Here is an 18557-nt window from a genome sequence, read left to right on the forward strand (position 1 = left end):
AAGCATTCCATTAGGATCAGTAAATTAGGTCATAGTTATTACAGTTGCCTTTGGCAAGAGCAGAGGCACAATAACATTTACCTATTCATTACACTTAATGAGGTGTTAAATAATATGTATCCATATGTCCAATAGATATTATTAAGGGCAAAATTTACAATAAGAAAATAAGTAAGGTGGCATGGATTAGGAGACTGGGACCTAGGTCTTGTCCTTGTGTGGATGTATTATTTAATCTTTCTGGTTCTCAATTTCCTTATCTGTAAAATGAGGTAACTGAGCAAGAATATGAGTTGACAACTCAAAAGCCTTCAGGGATCAGGCAAATAATGTGAGAGAGTGAAGAGACCAGGTATAAGACAGCAATGAGCAATGGGACTATGACAACTGGAGAGGGCACAGACTATCTCCAGGAGGGACCCTTATTGCCCTGGGGAGGTATAGGCACAGTGTTGCCAGATCTTTTGACTTTTCAAAAGAACTCAGAAATCAAGGTTTTTTGTAACATTTTCCTGTTTTTAGAAACTCTGTATAGGCCAAACACTATTTATCTTGTGGGTGGTCAGTTTGAAATCCCTGAATGAGTATATATTTAAGACCTCTCCAGTTTAAAAAATTATGTTTCTATTGTTCATTTAAACATGTCAACTTAGGAATACTGTAATTTAGGACATATTTGTTGCATACATTGGAAAAAACATCTCTCCTACAGTACGATTGTTATAGGTATGAATAAAAATATTCCATGTCTTCCTTTAGGTGGTTTGTCTTTCTAACACTTCAGTTACTTTAGAAAGATCTACATTTCTGCTCCAAGGGATCAATAAAGAACAGTTAATGGGAAAGACACTTCTCATTTCATTTATATCTGACCCTTAGTGCTGCTGGGAAAATAGAACAGGAATTACAAAATGAGAAATTTAAATGAATCTTGATGCTATCTGATAGGAATCTTTACCACCTCAGGTCATGGACTCAGTGATAGCATCTATCTAATACTTGTTAAAATTAAGTCATAAATTGTATTCATAAAGATTTTTATAAATAACCTCACACAGGGTCAATGTCAACAGAAGAAATTAAAAAAGCAATTGAGGAGTCCTGATGCATGAGCTTGTGGGCCCTAGAATTGACTGTGTGATTGTCAGGACCCAATTTTTACCTAATAAACACGCAAATGCCATCGTTAATATTGACACAGGGAAGTTAAATGGAGATATTCTCCATGATAAAATGTCATTTTGGAAGAATTAATGTGAATATCATGAATTTAAATACACTGAGTAGACATGAAATGGAAAATTCTGGGCCCTGTTAGTTGTAGAAGTGATAACTGAGAGGGAGCTATTTCTAGAAGATTCTATGAAATTCTTTTTAATTGGTTAGGTGAAAGGGACTGCTATTGTGCTAATTTCAGGGAAACTATTGCTTTCACCGATTTAAGGCTTCAGAGAGAGCACACCAAACCCCAGTGAAATATTTTACCATTTCTGCTTTTACATCAGCCAGCAGGCCCCTGACTTCTGGCCCTGGAGGGAGGTTAGTACCCAGCATAGACTTAGTGATTTGTGCTCCCGGATCAGAGTTTGCTAATCATCCTCCTGAACTCTGGCTCCTGCCAAACTGACTACATAGCCCTGTTGGTTTTGAGGCCATCTAGCCAAGAGATGCTCAGCACAGACTTTGCACTGAGATGTCCTGGGTTTGCCTCCTGTTTAAATCATCTACTTGTTAACTCTGTGACCTTTGGCAAGTTGGTTAACATCTCTCTGCCTTGGTTTTCTCATCTATCAAATGGGGATAATCCTAGTACATGGGATTGAGAATTAAATTAGTTTTCTACTATTTAGTAGAAAATTCTCATAACACGCAGTATGTCTTAAATCAGTTTTAGCTATTACTGTTATTATTGTTTTTCCCTAAGTCCTTTGCCAACCTCATAGGCCTTCTCCCCTTGTTTGCTATGCCTGCTATATCTATTGCCAGTTTCTGGTGCCAAGCTTACTTAAGGTTCCTATCTGTGATTAGATGTTCTGTCTGGTCATCCTTTTCAAAATCATCAATGGGTCTGAATTTCTTACACATGACGGGTACCTGAATCATACTTAATAGAAAGAAGTATTCCTGGATATTTTTCCACGGGACTGGCCTACTGCAGAGCTCTGTATGTGGGCCCCAAGATTCTTGTAATAGGCGCCGCCACTAAAGTGGATCTTAGTATTAAACATTTTTCAGTAAGGTTTCAATCTCCTCCCTTATTTTTTTAATAAGGAAGCAACACTCACTTCTCTTTCTAGATTTAGCTCATTTATCACAATCTTTCAAAATGTTTTGAGAGCCATTGTTCCCCACATAGAAGAGACCACTTTGTCCTTGGGGCTGCCACTGTATCCTGCACCAACTTTTTATCCTGGGAACCACACCATTTTAGTGCAACTTCTGTGTCCATGTCTGATCTCTACTTATGAGTCCTTTGAAGGTATCTCCATTACTGAAAACAGGCCTGGCATACAATAGACTCTTTAAAAAATGCTTCTTGATTAAGGATGAGGAGCAGGTTGGCTGCCAGGAAAATGGCTTTTGTTGGTGAGGACCTTTGAGGGAGGAACATCTGTTTTTTTGTTCAGACAGGATCAGCCTCTGTTCAGGTATTTTTTAAGGAAGACGGGTGACTTGAGTCATATGTCTGAACACAAAAAGAGTGATTCCCAAGAAGGTTACTGAACCTGGCCTTGGTATAGCTACCTTTAGCAATGCTTGAGTGGGCTTATATAACTTAGTACTTTGTAAAGGCAATTAAAAGAATTTTTTTTTGAGAATGGAGCCCAAATTGTGGAATGAACTTGTGCTATTATTAATATTCACTGTGAGCATAAAATCACACACACACAATAATGCACAGATATATCTAATGTAGAAGAGTATTGGGGTGTGGTGTTAAACTATCAAACTCTTTTACTATAGTATGTTGAACTCCTTAACCAGGAAGGTAGTATTTCTTCTGGCTTTATTAAAGTCTTCTCATTTTTGGAGCCCTTTGTTTTGGGTCTCTAACTCACTTGATCCCCTTCTGCATCTCATGTTGGTCCTCTGGTCTAGCATCTTCCTTGTGTCCAAGCTAATATATTTAATGTGGACAGGTCTCAGCCACTTGGTCAATAATGCTTGGATATAAATTCTTCTAGGTTTTCTGATTTGATTATATTGAGTATGGCAACCACATTTCAATGATCATTGCTATTTCTATATCCAATAGGTATTACACAATTAAGTTAAAATAGTTAAGAAGCGGTAACTCTTTCTAAAGTCTTTAAATGACCTAGAGTGTCTTCGGCATAAATAGACTTTGTGATTTCCGTTGGGAATGAAAAATATTGTTTCCATTATTTATATGCCCTTCTTTCCACTCTGTTTTCCTGTCTATCACTACAAATGTCTCCTGATGACATAGCTAAGGTCAAAGCCATCAGCAAAGGTGTCTGTTATAATATCCTGACTAAAGATGATGTGGTTGGACCTTTGTGAGTTAACAGTTTCATGCCAGCCACGTGTGGTAACAGAGTTTTAGTTTAAACTTGGCATTTAACCAGGCAGTTTTCCAGTGGTAGCTTTCACTATTTGGGTGAAGCAAGGAGATTAAGAGAAGAAAGTGGAAAGGCAGCATGGTGCCATAGAAAGAGTGAATTTGGAATCAGGCGCTCCTGGCTTCCAATTCCAGGCCTACCATTTATAAACCATGTTATATTGGGCAAGTTACTTAACCTCTATTAGCCTTAGGATTCTTATCAAAGATGAGTGATTACTAAATATTGCCTGTCTCATAGAGTTGTAGTGAGTATTAAATGAGATTGTATGAAATCTCAATGTTAGTTTAAAAAATAAAACCCAGTCAATTATTGAGGCCTTTGAATTAGATGATCAGTTCCTTTCCTTTCTGTGAGCAAGTCTGAAGTAGTTTTGAATAAGGAGGCAAGTGGGAAAAAGGTCTAGACACTGCAGTGACATTGAAGGGCAGAGGAGACTTTAAGGCAGAGAGTGCCATGAAAGAAAGACACAATAATACGGCATTGCTAGTCTGTCACAGACCTGAAGAGACTGTTTACTCATATTGTCTGACTCCATTTTTACAACCTTTTGAGTTATACATTCAGGCCATTGTGAAAATGAAAAAATTGGGGCTCTCTCAGAGAGAGGGGAAGGGACTTGGGGATTATGTAGTAGGGAAGTAACAAAGCTTCATTGACTGAGTAGAGATTGATCTGAAGTTCATGGTCTCGGCCATAGTTCTTCTCCAGGGAAAGAAATGAGGGGAGGGCTGTGGTGGGGTTAGGGGGTTGGTCTATACCAGCTTAATTCTCATCGTTTCAAAGATAGTAGTCTATATGTAGTGATGTGATAGTATTTGTCCCCTTCTTGAGGAATCCAGAGAAAAACTCGCACAATCTTTCCAAGTGTTTTACAAAATAGATGATTTCTTAGATGATTTAAGAGACAATATTCCATTGGATTCTAGCTTGTTGGTTTTTTTTTTTCAAAATTGGTCAAAAGGAAAGTGTCAGGCTAAGGTGTACTCAGGCACTTGGTCCTTTAAAATAGCTTGATGCCAGCCCCACAACTCACCAGAATGGTATTAAAATTAATGAGTCCCTACTATGGGCCAAGCACTGTGCTAGGCCCTGGAAATATACATGTGAAGAAGGCAGCATGGTCTTTGCCCCCATAGAACTTTCATTCTAGACGGGAAGACAGACACTAAATAATTACGCAGAAAAGTCTGTAATTGCAATAATGAGAAGAGCTATGGAAGAAGAGTAAAGGTCATTAAGGTATTATAAGAGGATGAATAACTATGTAGAGGTGAGGAGGGGATTGTCATCGAAATCTGTCCCAAGGCTGTGATATTTCAGCTGAGCCCTGCAAGATGAGTAGAATTTATCCAGTTAAATATAGGAGGGAACTCTCCAGGCAGAGCACATACTTGTCTGTCATCTGGCATGCTGATTCCTTATTTTTCTTGAACACCTGCTCACGCTTTGATCTTGGTACCAATCTCACTCCACTCTGGGCATATTCTATTTCAGATAGAAGGTAATTGGCTTGGGCTTCGACCAGTCACTCTCCCTTGCCTTTCTCACTGGCTTTGGAACTGGTTCACAGCTTCTTCTGTATTGCCTTCTCTATGCCTCTTGGTTTTTGCTTTCTTCTGCTTGCTTTGTGCTTACATGTTAAAATCGAAGAGGAAGAGATTTTAGAAAAATACATTTTTCGTTTCAGAAAATGATAGTTGTATTGAAGAGTGGTTCCCTGAGATGCAGAGCAAATTTAAATTGCATCTCTTATTTGATACGACTGCTGGTGAACATAAGAAAATAGCATCCATTTATTAAGGAAGCCATGTGCAAATGCAGGGCATGTTTGCAAAGGCTTATTATAGTACAAGAGGCAATTGCTGCTTTGTTTATTTGGTTTGTGGCTAAGTCATTACAATGCTCCTTTTCTAAGAAAGAAAATGCACATAGACTCAGATGTCCTCTGGCAGCACAATTGCTTCCATTTTACTTAAAGATAACCCAAAATTTAAAAACCATTGTTGTATTGAACATTGCTTATTTTGGGCTGTCCAACATCCATTTGCCCAATATTCTTTGTAGTATTATATTAAAGTGTTGATGACTGTTGTAATAAACAAATGGTAAATTTTTAATGCCTAAGTGTTATAAAATACATTTCCTACTCATGTCATTGTCTGATGCAGGTGGTCCTAATAAAGTGGCTTCTACTTCCTCATATGGAGATCTCCACTCCTTCCATCTTCTTGGCTCTGCTCTCCTCTAAATTTTTAGAGTCCTATTTTTAGCAGACAGGTGGGAAAATATAGAGAGTATCACATGTGGAAGGTTGTTATGGGCAAAGCTTTCATACCATTAGCCACAGTTGAATCACATGAACACATCTAGCTGCAAGAATAGTCGGGAAATGCATTCCAGTTTCCTGTGTGGGAGGAAAAGGAACTAGCAGTTTATGCTGCAGATATCTGCCCCTTCCCCATGTTTCAGAGGTTGCTGACTCCACCTGAAATAGCGTATATCTCATCTCTCATGTATTCTGCTCAGGGATGGACATATGACCTAAGCTAGTTCAGTCACACTGGACTCCAGATTTTTGTCGTGATTGGATGGCATACTCTTTCTTGATGGGGATAAGCAAGGAATGTAGTCCTATGGCAGCCATCCTGAGATGGGATGTGGGATGGGGGAGGTGCCTTAGAGATTGAAGCCAACACCCAAAAGCACATCCAGAAATGGAGACAGAGAAACCAGTTTCTGGTCATTGTCTTAGCTGTTGGATCAACTCTTTCCTGAAGCCTTATCTAGTTTTCCAGAGGAGCCAGTTAGTTCTCTACTTTTGTTTAATTCAGTTTGTGTTGTAGTTTCTGTTCTTGAAAACTTGCAGTCTTGCGGATGGTATCATAAGTGATACAATTACACAAAGATTTTGGGAATGTATACTGTTTATGTGACTTTGGGGAATTATTTAATTGGAGAAATGGGATGTTTCTTAATTTAAGGCACTGTAATTACATCTGATTACACACTTGCTAGTTCAACAAAGGCTTTATAATATGCACCTATTATGCTTTTTAACCTCACCTGAGGCAGTTTACATTATAAACGCTCAATTCCCTGCTGGCCAGCTTGGACTTCCCCCTTATTGGTAATATTGGTCATTTCAATGGTTACACTGTTTAAACTCATATCTCTAAATACATTAGATTTCAAGCAGAAGCCAAGGTAGGGCAGGGATCAAACTTTCCCAATGGTTACACATGTGTGGGTGATCACGTTCATCATTTTCATTTAACACTTCCTGAGAGCTAACAATTAGTGCAATGGTGTGTCCAAATCTGTTTATAAATGCATGGTAAAGCACAGAACTTTAGAAGTTTCAATGTTATGGTAACAAAGGGAGCTTTCAGGATTTCTTTGAGGTGAAAGAGTAAGCAACCAGCTAGAGGAGGCATGGGCTACTTTATTAGTCAGGATTTAGATTTAGCTGTAACAATAAAAAATGTTTTAAACAAAAGAGAATTTTATTTCTCTTTCCTAGAGAAGTTTGAGCTAGTACTATGGCTCTGCTCTGAGAATTCTTCAGAGACACAGGTTCCTTTCGTTTTGTTGCTCTTGTATCACCCTGATCTTGTTCATATGATCCAAGGTGGCTCACCGTCATGTCTGAGTATCAGATAGGATGAAGATGGAGAGGGAAAGGGGAGGGAGTTTAGTTGGAATAGGTTAGATTGTGCTATGGTAATAATCATCTTCAAAATATTAGTGGCTTATTTTTTGCTTATGTGATTTGTTTATTATGGATCACAAGTGATTCTGCCTCATGTTACTCTCACTCAGGGACAGCACAGGATGGATCTGCACCATTTGGAGCATTGCTAGGGCCTGTGGCAGGAGAAGGGCAAGCTGGATAGTCTTGCATCAGCAGTTAAAAGACTTTGCCCTTCAGCTATTGGGCAGAACTGGTGACAAGGCCACACCTAACATCAAAGAGTCAGAAATTAAAATCTTACAATAGAATGTAGGTGAACAATCTTAATGACTATTACAGACAGCATGCCCCTTCAAAGCCTGACCTGAAAGTTGCACATATCAGTTCTTCTCATATCCTACTAGTCAGGACACTGGCATATGGTTACACCTAGCTTAAAAGGAAGCTGGTAAATGTTAGTCTTCATTTCTGTTATAGTGGTTAGGATTTCTAGCATTTCCTTTTGATTTTTTTCATAGAGTTTCCATCTCTCTGCTTACATTACATCTGTTCTTCTGTGTTGTCCACTTTTTTAACTAGAAGCTTAAGATATTAATCATAGTTATTTTGCCTGGTCTGATAATTCCAAAATATCTGTCATATATGACAGATATGTCTGGTTCTGTTGCTTGCTTTGTATCTTAAGATTGTGTTCTTTTTTGCCTATAAGGCATTAGCCTACCTTGTAATTTTTTGTTGAAAGCCAGACATGGTGCGTTGGATAATAGGAACTGAGGCAAATAGGCCTTTAGTGTGAGGTTTTATTTTTATCTTACTAGGAGATGTGCTCTGTTTACCAGCTGTAGGTGTCTGAAGCTCTGGCTTTCTCTAGCATCCTTATTTTTGTCTTCTGGGTTGTCTTTGTGTTTCCCTAGGAACTCCTTCTTCAACAGAGTCTTAGCTTTGAAGTTTCTTCAGTTGAAATTTTCTGTTATTATCCTGGAACTCTGTTGTGGTGGTAAGGTGTGGGAGGAGGAGGGAAAGCATTCTATACTCCTGTGATTCACTCTCAGTCTTTTAGTGAGAGTCACTGGACTACGACCTTCACAAGTGCTTCTCAACTTTTAATTTTTCTTACTTAGGTGAGACAGGAAGGTTAGAATGGGGCCTGAAGTTGGGTATTTTCTTTCTCGTACATGAGTTAGGTTCTATAAAGTAGTTTCCCTTAAGGGCAGATGAAGAAGAGAAAGCTTTGTGTGTTCTCTACTATGATTCTCTGTTTGCCTATTTGTCTTTCCAGTTTCCAGGGCATTGGTTTGCCCTATAAACTCATTTCTCCAATAAACTTAAGCAGAGTTGTTGATTTGCATCTTGTTCAGATTTTCTTTTGTTGTGAGGAATGTAGTGTGACTTCCAAGTTCTTTACATGTCCAAGCAGAAGCTGGTTGTTAAAAGAGTTTTCATCATTAAAGTACTGTCAGCTGGTGAATGTGGTCTTTATGCCTGGAGGTCATGTGTCCAGTTAATGATCAGGATTCCATCACTATGTAATAAACAGGGGAGAATGGATATTGGGGGAAATGTCAGTCTCTGACACACACACATTAATGGAACTGCAGATGAGAACACTGCAGGGCTTAGGTATCTCTGAAGAAACCACAAAAGCATCCTTAGAGAACATATCAGCATTTGGAATCTGTTAAGCACAAAGAATCCCAATGCTAAATTTATAACTGTGTTGGTGAAGTTGGAACTTTCTGTCCTCCATCTCTCTCCTTCTCCAGCTGTGACACTGGAGAGCCATTGGTGGTCTAAAATGAGGTAAGAGGAGTGGAGGTGAGGCAATACAGAAGCTAACTTTGTCCTACTTTCTAGTACACGTGGGGAAGATTTTAATTGGATGAGGGTTTGGAGTTTTAGTATTATAAAGGACAAAGTCTTTTATTATCTGTGTCCAGAAGACAGCTGAATTGCTGGAAGAGCTAAGGAAGCTGTGGCAGAGACTGTCAGTTGCCTGTCCCTTCTCCCCTCTTTACTTTGTAAGAAACCTGGATTTTCAACGAGGCATGTTGTGTCCTACCTAAAAACTACCTTAAACAGCCTTCTGGACAATAAACTGCAAACAGAAGTGTTGTGTTGTACCTATAGTAAGTCTCCTTAAGCACTCCTTTCCTTTCTTTTTCCTTTATCCCACTCCTTGGAATGTGAATCTCCAGCAGCCATTTTGGACTCTGAAGATGGGGGAGGGGTATCACACTTTAGATTTGAGGGAGCAGTGAGCTAGAAAGAACTTGACTCCCTGAGGAACATGAAGCTGCAAAACCAGCCCTGCACATTTCACTCCAAACTTATTTTATATGAGATATTTATAAATATATTTCTATCTTATTTAAGCCACTCATTTTCAGGGTTCTATTTCTCCTAATAAAACCTAATTCTAACATATAAAACCCACCCAATATTCTATCCATGGAGAGAAAAATGGGACCATGGGGCCGGTTTGCAGGTCTGCAATGGTTAGAAAGAATTAACTTGATTTCTGTAGAGTCTAACTAACTCATTCAATAAACCAGTTAGAAAATAAGACACTCACAGCTGAGCAAAGTCTCCTACCCAAACCAAGAAAGAGGAGGGTAGCTGTGTAAGCTCGGGTCCTTCAAAGAGCAGACATCAACGTGCGATTAAATATGCAAGAATTTTATTAGGAAAAACACCTGAATGAAAGTAATGAGAGAGGCTGGGTAAGGCCGGGAGAGCCATCAGACTGCTACGCAAGTATGACCTCATGTGAAGAGAGAGAGGGAGAAGTTTGGGTTGAAGCATGGCAGACTGTCATGCAGTTGAAGGAAGATTGTGCAAAGCCATCAGGGAGACCAGGAGCCCAAGCTCACCCTTGAGGAATACCGTATGTCCCAGAGATGGGTCTGTCTTAATATCCCTGCCACACTCAGTCTGTGGCTGGGGGCAGCCTATGCAAGGCATGGCCTCACCAAATGCTGCTGAGAATTTCAGAGCTCTGCAGCTAGAGCCCTTGTCAGTTATACTCCCTAAACTGGGGGCTCTGCGAAGTGCATTCTCATGGCCATGACAGAAGCTGAGTAGGCAGCTCCAGACAATGGGTACCTAGGTGTGCCCAGTGATCTCTGTGCAAGGGGAATAGGCTCACGGCAGAATCACAGGCTCACCCTGCATCCGACAGGGTCAGGTGCCACACCGGGGTTACCTGTGGGAGGCAAGGAAGAATGTCAGTAATGTCAACTCAGGGCCACCTTGAAGCAGATGGAAAGACCTTGATGTTGATGAACACATGGACTACCAGGCCCTGGGCAGGGGTCAAACTGCACTCAGCATCAGCTGCAGTACAAGGCTCACTGCAGGTTCAGTTCCACATAAAACATCAAAACTGTCACCTCATTTGCCAAGATTTTGGAAGTACACGGGAGAGTTCCACTATTAAAAAGGGGAGATGACTTGAAAAATCACCTGAGAGGTTTCCCAAAGCGTTGTGTATATAACAGTGGTAATATATCTTAATTAGGAGATTCATAGATAAAATTAGTTTGATAGTTGTAACTTTACTTTTAGGGTTCATGGATAGTGATACATTGCCAATTATATGATGATGTAAAGTTTTTAATTTTAATGTATTAATATTTAATTTTATTTAAATTTAAAGAAAAATATGAAATACAAGCAGATGACTTATGGATAAGGCAAAAAATTATAAGGTGAGGAGGTTATCTACTATGCTGACATAGCTGTCAGATGACAGGGCCGTGGCAAGAAGCAAGACCTTTTGACTCTAAGACATTTTGTTTTCTCTCCAAGAATGACTGGCTTTCAGAAAAGGAAAGCTGCCTATAGCATGATCTGGGTGACACGTCTTTTAGAGAGGCAGGTCCTCTGTGGAATAATATTGAAGGTTTACACAGTGTCCTAACTGCCAGTTCTATGTGCATATTCAGGAAAGTCAAATGTGAGGAGGGAAAATGTTATTCAAACAATATCCAAGCGAAAACTGAGACTGAAATTCATGAAAAGAAGTGGAAAGTACTCTCTACGAAGTAGGAAAGAGTCTGGAGGCATCAGGACAGAGCTAAGTGGACCTGAAAAGATAGAGCAGGAGAGAACATTGGCTGGAATCCTGTCATGACTGCTTTTTGTAGGGCATCTTTAACTTGTCAGTGGCTGGGAGAGGGAGCTATATAGGGGACACGCCACTTCTGATAGGGACAATAACATTGCAGGGAGGCTTTAAAGGTTTATTTTTCATTTCTACTTTAAACTTTGAGAAGGTACGTAGAAAAATTTAAACTATATTTTAAGCATGATCCCTACTAGTGGGTAGGAGTTGTGTCTTCTTGAACTTACTGTGTACATAGGTGTAGAATAAATGTTTAGAAGAAATAATGGAATGTTTGATGTCATTCCTTGTCAGCAAGCAGAAATAAACACTTTGGGAACATGCCTCTTTGCCATAGAATCTCTTTCCTCCTTTTGTTTTTATGCTGTCCTGTGATGACTGCGTGAACTAGAAGGACCTGTCTTGAGAGATGCCTGGATTGGATGTCTTGGAAATCAGGAGAGAGAGCACGATTCAGAGGAGAATGAGAAGATAATGACAAGAAGGTGAGCAGGTCTAGTGCTGTCAGATTTACTCTTTATTTGGGATTGTCCAATAACTTAGAACCTTGTCTTATGACTGAGTTCATGCTGCCTGTTGGTTCTTGTCCTGTAAAGGAATCTAGGGAATGAGATGTCTATGACTTGTATAATGTCTTTATGTTTTGGTTCTGCCAGAGTTTTGATAGTCACACTTGCTTTCAGGCAGCCTGTTGGGCAAATGGTGTGCAGATCCCCTCAATTCTCAGATGCCCCCAATTCTCAGATTCCCCCCGCCACATCCCTCTCAATAAAGATATGCTATCTTCTCCAAGGATTCTGGCAGGTACATTGTATCAACTCTGTTATTGAAATAGTAGAAAATTCTACCACAAAATACTGATTTATCTTTAATTTGGCCCATTGTAGATATTTAATAAGTATCTGTTAATTAAATGAATAAGAAAATGTGTCTTACTCCAATTGTAATAAATTGATTTTTATATGTATTTTCAATTATGACAGTTATTCAATACCCCCTATAGTTTGTTAATTTCTTTGAAGGCAAGGGCTGGGTAGAGTTAGTACAGTAAATTCAAAGAAGTAATATACTCCAAGAGTTAAGAAAGAAAGCACTAGATGAGACATCAGAAATCATGAGTTTCTTGGCTCCATCAAGAATAGTTATTGTAATTAACATTTCTTGCATGCTTATGATATGCTAGGCACTTTACATATCCTATGAAAACTGTCGCAGTAAAGCTCTGCACTCCTACAGCAGGGGTGCCTAGTTTTCCACCAGGATTCAGTGTTGTGTTTTTTCCTTCTTTGGCACACCTCTAGACCATATTTCCAAGCCCTCTTGCTTGTGAGAGTGGGTATATGACAGTTCTCAGCCATGGAGTGGGAATACAAGTGATGTGAGTCACCTCTGGGTTGAAATGAACAGAGTTCGTGTGTTTTCTCCACACACTTTCTTCCCCATCCACTATCTGAGGCAGAGATGGGGTCCTAAAAAAGTAGCAGAGCCATATAATCAAAGTTATTATTAACTCCATTTCACAGCAGAGGAAACTGAGGCTAGAGAGATCAAGTAGCTTACACAGAGTAGGCAAGCGGCAAAGTTGGAATTTGAATCAGTAGTTTAACTCAGCATGTCTTCATAACCACTGAGTGTACAACTAGTTATGTAAACTCAAACCACTGCAGCTTTCAAGTCTCAACTTCCTCAGCTATAAATGGAGGTATTAAGACTGTCTTATAGGCATGTTATTGGGATTAATGAGCTAACACACACACACATGTATGTGCACACATGCTAGGAACTCTGTCACATCAAGGCTACTTTTTAATAATGGTCCAGGGCTGAAGGCTGAGAATCTTTTTATCACTCAAGGATTTCTGTTCAGTGACATTTGTTAGATAGGGTTTGACCTATTGTATGAATTATGCTCTCCATCTAAGGAAACTGTTTGGATACTAATTTGCTCTCTTGCTTCTAAGCAACCATGGATAGGGAGAGGGTCAGGCAGCTCCTCAAGCTGTTTCAGGGCAGCATCTGTTACTGGGTCCTAGAGGAAGGTGTGTTTATCCCTCCTGAGAAGGCAAGGCAGCCAGGTTTAGGAAAACAGTGTGGGTGGTTAGCAAATGTGCAGCAGTGCAGGCTCTTCTGAGCTTCAGGAAAATGAAGTCAAGATCACTTCAGAGAAGATTGTTTTGATTTTTATTTTCAAAAATAAAAAACATTTTGAGGCAACATGGTGAGAGAAATAAGAGTCAGAATAGTAGGATTTGACCCTTTAGTTAACTAATCTTTGGACTTTCATGTGCTTAATAATTTCTCAAAGTTTCAGATTTTTATGTACAGAATGAGGATGACATTGACTCTTACTACTTTCCTAGAATTGTTCTGAAGACAGAATGCAGTTGTGCCCAGGAAGGTGATCTGCAAATGCTGAACAACTGTACAAATGTAAGTCCTTGTTGCTGTGACATTTTTGTGATTTGGTTACATTTGTAGTTTCCAGCATCTGAAAGAGAAAAAAAAAAAACCACCTTGTTTTCAGTATGAAAGAAATGATGTGTCCGTTCACCAGCGCTGCCTGATTCTTTTATCACTGTATGACTGTTTCTTTTGGCTCTCTTCATTGTTAATGGGTCTGTACCCAGGGTAGACCCATGGAGGGTACAGATGTTGCCATGTGAACTTAACTAAAAAGGTCAGGAAAGATCCATTGATTAATTAATTAATTAGCTAGCTTGTTTGTTAATTCAACAGTTATTAAGAGCCTGCTAAGTGTGTTGTGTACTGGGGATACAAAAGTGGAATGAGACAGAGTCCTGGTCTGGCTGCCAAGTTACAGAATAGCAAGAAGAACATATATCTTAATGGATATTATACAGTGATGTAGCAGATGCAATGAGAGAATTAAGAACAGGGTACAGTGGAAGAACAGGGGAGGGGTACTTAATGTATGCTGTGAGTTGGATGTGGAGGTCAGGGGAGGCTTCCTACAAAGGGTGACTTCTCCAGTCTTGAAGCGTGAACCAGAAGTACTCAGGTAAAGTGATCTGGTGAAGGTGGGAACAGAAGGCATTATGGGTAGGGGAGACTACCATGATCAAAGTTACAAAAACAAGAAATAACAGTGTAGTGTAAGCAGTTTAATGTTCCTCTGTGTGTGTGTGTGCGCATGTGCGTAAGGGTGAGAGAAATATGTTAAGAAAATTTTATCCTGAATGGAAACATCAAAGGATTTTAAGCAGGTGGTGGTTGAGGATGGGGTGGAGTTGTTCGCATCTAAGTCAGGAGAAATACCATTATAGTAACTTCTGTGCTAGATGATGGGAATCTGAACTATGGCTATGGTAGTTGAGATTGAAATTTAAAAAAAAAAGGAATGAAGAGATAATAACCTGGTGGAAAATTCAGCAGCCCTGCAAGAGGGAAGAGTTTTGGTTGAATTCCAATTTGGTTTCTAGCTTGGGTTATGGGTTGATGGACGGTTTTACCACCAACTGAGATGGTGAATGCCAGAAGAAATTAAGATATAGAAGACAGCAAATTCAATATTGTACTTCTTGAGTGTGAAAGAATTTCAGGTCACCCAGGTGGGATGGTAGCAGGCATTTGGAAGCCAGATAGTGCCCAGTCAGAGGGAGCTTGTGACTTCCTGGGCATGCGTGGGTGGATTAGACACATTTGGGGCAGGTCAGTAGTAACTAAGTGGGGGAATTTCATTCTTTTAGCAGACACTGCTCCTTGCTCTCTATGGCAGCTGTAATCTAAATGTCTTCTCTTGAAGGCTCTACCCTTAATTCTAAGTAATAGCCCTTGGGCTCTCCTGACTAAAAAGTGATAAATCAAATGCATCCTATAGTGGCAAAGAGCTCTGGGAAGGGAGTTGGGAGTCTAGAGGTCAGTTCCTATTCTGCCTCTAGGTAAGTCAGTTCACTTCTTGAGCCTCTCCTTCCTTATCTTTTAAAGGATGAAATGGGAATTGTTGGCTTCCAAATTTCATTAAAGTCTTGAGGTTCTGTGACCTATCTATACTGCTTTTCTGTTTTACAATGCTGACTTTTAATTCTGAAATTAGTAAAATATTAAGCAATAGACTCTCTTAAATAAAAAGTAAAGGTGCAAAATCTTCTAAATTACTGAGTTCCTGGAAACTGGTCATAAATCTGTGCACAGTACCTCCTCTGCTACCTGGATTTCCATTAACCCAGAGCTCTATTAACAAGTTCTGCAAACGCAGTGTAATCTCAGAGTGGGGCTCTAAGTTTATGCCCTTTGTATGCTGATGATTGATATTCATTGTGGTTGCCTTGAGGCAATGTGAAAATCCAAAGTCATCAAAGACAGAGGAAATTATGTCCAGCCTAGTTTCAAAGGTGAACTGTATTGCTTTCGCATGATTTGAAAGTCATTAATCTATGTGTGGTGTATATCAGGGCTCCCTGACCTTTTTGTGGGGAGAATTTTTTTAATTTCCGTGAGACAGATTCTTTGATTAACTAGAATTTCCCTTTTCCCTGAATATAATAGATAAGAGGGTTTCATATTTACTTACAAGATCCATTGCTCTATTCATCTTAATTTTATGCTTATTTGATGTTAAACACAAGGGAAGATGAATCTGATCTTTGAGGTACAGTGGAAAGACCTCTGGATTAAAAGTCAGGAGCCCCAAGTTGAAGTCCTAGCTGTGTCACTAATGAGCTGTGTGAACTTGGACAAATCATTACATTCTCTGGGCTTCAGTTTCACCATGTATAAAATTAGAAGGTTGTAGTAGGTAATCTTCAAGGTTCTTAAGGTTCTAAACTGGCATACATATCTATCTTCCAAGTGCTTCAGTTAAATGCAGCATTAATTGACTACACTATGGTATTTTTCTAGTCAAGATAGCATTAGCTTTATTTTATAACTAAGGAAACTGGGATCCAGGGAGAATAAATACCTTGTTAATGGAAGAGCCAGAGTTTGAGTTCAAGTATTTGGTTTTCAAGCCCAGTGCTCTTTCCTACACACACTCTGCTGTGCCTCTCATGAGAGCAGAGTGGGGTGGTACCTGTGAAAACTGGGACTTTGAGGACGAGACGCTTTGCTCTTGAGAAGATGATGTATATGTCACTGTCTTTCTCAGTTTAAGAAATGCTCTGCACTGCTTTTTCGTGGCTCCTGATTGTTGCTTTCAATCTTTCTTGGATCAAATCATGTCTCTTGGCAGCTGCGATACTGTAATATGAGGATCAGATCTGCCTGCCTGTCTCAATAGCTGTCAGTTTAATCTCTGGGTATTTTTAGGTGCCTCAGATAAAGGTAATATAAATATAATGAAAGAATGAATTTCTTTCTGACACTTTGTACCATTTGTATAAAAGAAAGGAAATCTCCTTTAAAAATACTGTTTTTCTCAAAATGTGTTCTCTGCATGGTGTTACAAAACCATAAAAACATTGTAGTGGCCAAATGAATTTAGGAAACCTTTCTTAATATTGTGAGAATTCTAGGAGCCTTTAAAACAATAATGCTCATTGTGAATTTAAAGGAGGGAGAAAGCATATGCCTTCTCCAACCATAGTTAACGACAAATTGTCCCCCAGCCTGTCTCCCCACTCCAAGAGCAGAATGTTACAGGACTCATTTTCTGGAATTGTCTTTGTACAGGGAGTGGTACACACTCCCTGTGTCCCAAAAGGGAGGGTAACTGTAATTTATTAAACACCTACTATGTGCCAAGGATTTTTATAAAAGTTATTTTATTTACTTTTTTCAACTCTATGGGGTGGTCTTTTGATCCATATTTATTCGGTGAAGAACTTGAGGCTCAGATAGGTTAAGGAACACAGTTTGTGAGAGCAGAGCCTGGATTCAAACCTACATCTAACTGTCAAGTCCCGGTTGTTTATGACATTTCACTATGTATTTTAGGGTGAGATAGCGACAGTCCAAACACCTGGGCTGAGGGAGCAGTGTTCTCCACTGTGGGCTCACTCTCACTGCACTCAGATCTGTGCAGAGCCAGCTAAAGGCAACTTGCAGCTTATCTCCAGTGATAGCTTTCCTATCCATTGCTCTTTCCGTCCCTCTGCAGTGTTTTCCCCAATCTTCTGGGAAGAGGGTTATTTCTGGGTATATGAACAAGACAGACCTTATGGGGTTACTGTTTAGGGTTAGGCCTGATTCAGAACACTGTATCTTCCAATATTTGGCTCTACTTTTGGAATGGGAAATTTCCCAGCAGAGAAGAGAAGCCTAACTGTATGGCACGTTTGACAGGAAGTTGCTATTCATGCACATCTTTGATGCATTTCCATGACATCTGATTGATTTGGAGTGTTTTGTTTATGCTGTTCATTTTGTGACAGAGTCAGTGGGATCATCTGGAAAGAACCAGGGGCATTGGAGGAGTCTGGCAGTCCTTGGGGTGAATTTCAGCTCCAACACCTGTTTGCTGCAGGCCGTGGATGTGTTACTTTATGTTCCTTTATGTTCCCTCATCTACCTTGCAAGGTGCTTGGAGGATTCAATTAGGCAATGCATGCATGATCACTGGCACATGGTAGGAGTTCAGTGGATGGTAACAATGATCATGACTACTATTGGTGTAATATGTATACCTGAGCCCTTTCTTTGTACCTCAGAGTAGCTGTTCCTTGCTGTCCTTGGTGAAATGGAATTCAAAAGAATATTTCTCATGATTACTCATGGTAGTGAGAGTCATCTGGTGGTCTGTAATTTCTGGATCACTTCTCTCCACAAGGGGAGAGCAAGTTCTTAACCAGGTGATACAGAGTGAGAGGCACTCCTGACACTGATCTTCCATGGACTGAGCATAACTGAAGTATGATGTAGGTTTAAGCTCTTCTACTAAAGGATGCATATGAGTAATCTATAGTGAATTTCAGGAATCAGAAATTATGGCTTTACCTAGGTAATCTGTTACTTGTACCTTAGATAGTAAAGGAGGGGCATAGCAGGGGGGATATTAAGAAAGGATCTCATGGTTTAAGAAATCCCATGGGGACCATATCTCATCTTTTTTAACCTTTCATCTTCCCACTGCCCCCTTCTGCACCCCCAACGTAATCTTTCCCTCACCTCTGGTGTCGCTAACACTGTCCTTGGATTCTTCCACCTTTCTGTATAAACAGATTCTCAGCTATATCTGTCTTTTCTTGTTTTGCAAATG

General features: G+C 39.7%; 1 protein-coding gene across 13 annotated transcripts in view; it reads left to right on the forward strand.

The window, feature by feature from the left end:
- LOC307185908 (uncharacterized protein) overlaps positions 1-18557 on the forward strand; it is a 390038-nt gene that overhangs the window by 216422 nt on the left and 155059 nt on the right. For 11 of the 13 annotated variants that reach the window (XR_013828205.1, XR_013828206.1, XM_079920468.1 and 8 more), the window contains 2 exons: positions 11793-11886; positions 13762-13831. Coding sequence is in view for 3 of the 13 variants with exons in the window: in XM_079920479.1 (XP_079776605.1) it covers positions 11793-11868 (76 nt within the window). In the remaining 10 variants the exon portion in view is untranslated. Of the gene's footprint in view, positions 1-11792; positions 11887-13761; positions 14163-18557 lie in introns of those variants that run through there. The other 2 variants (XM_079920476.1, XM_079920466.1) reach the window with 2 other exon arrangements.

Source organism: Stenella coeruleoalba (assembly GCF_951394435.1).
Source record: "Stenella coeruleoalba genome assembly, chromosome: 4".
In the NCBI taxonomy this organism is placed as follows: Eukaryota; Metazoa; Chordata; class Mammalia; order Artiodactyla; family Delphinidae; genus Stenella; species Stenella coeruleoalba.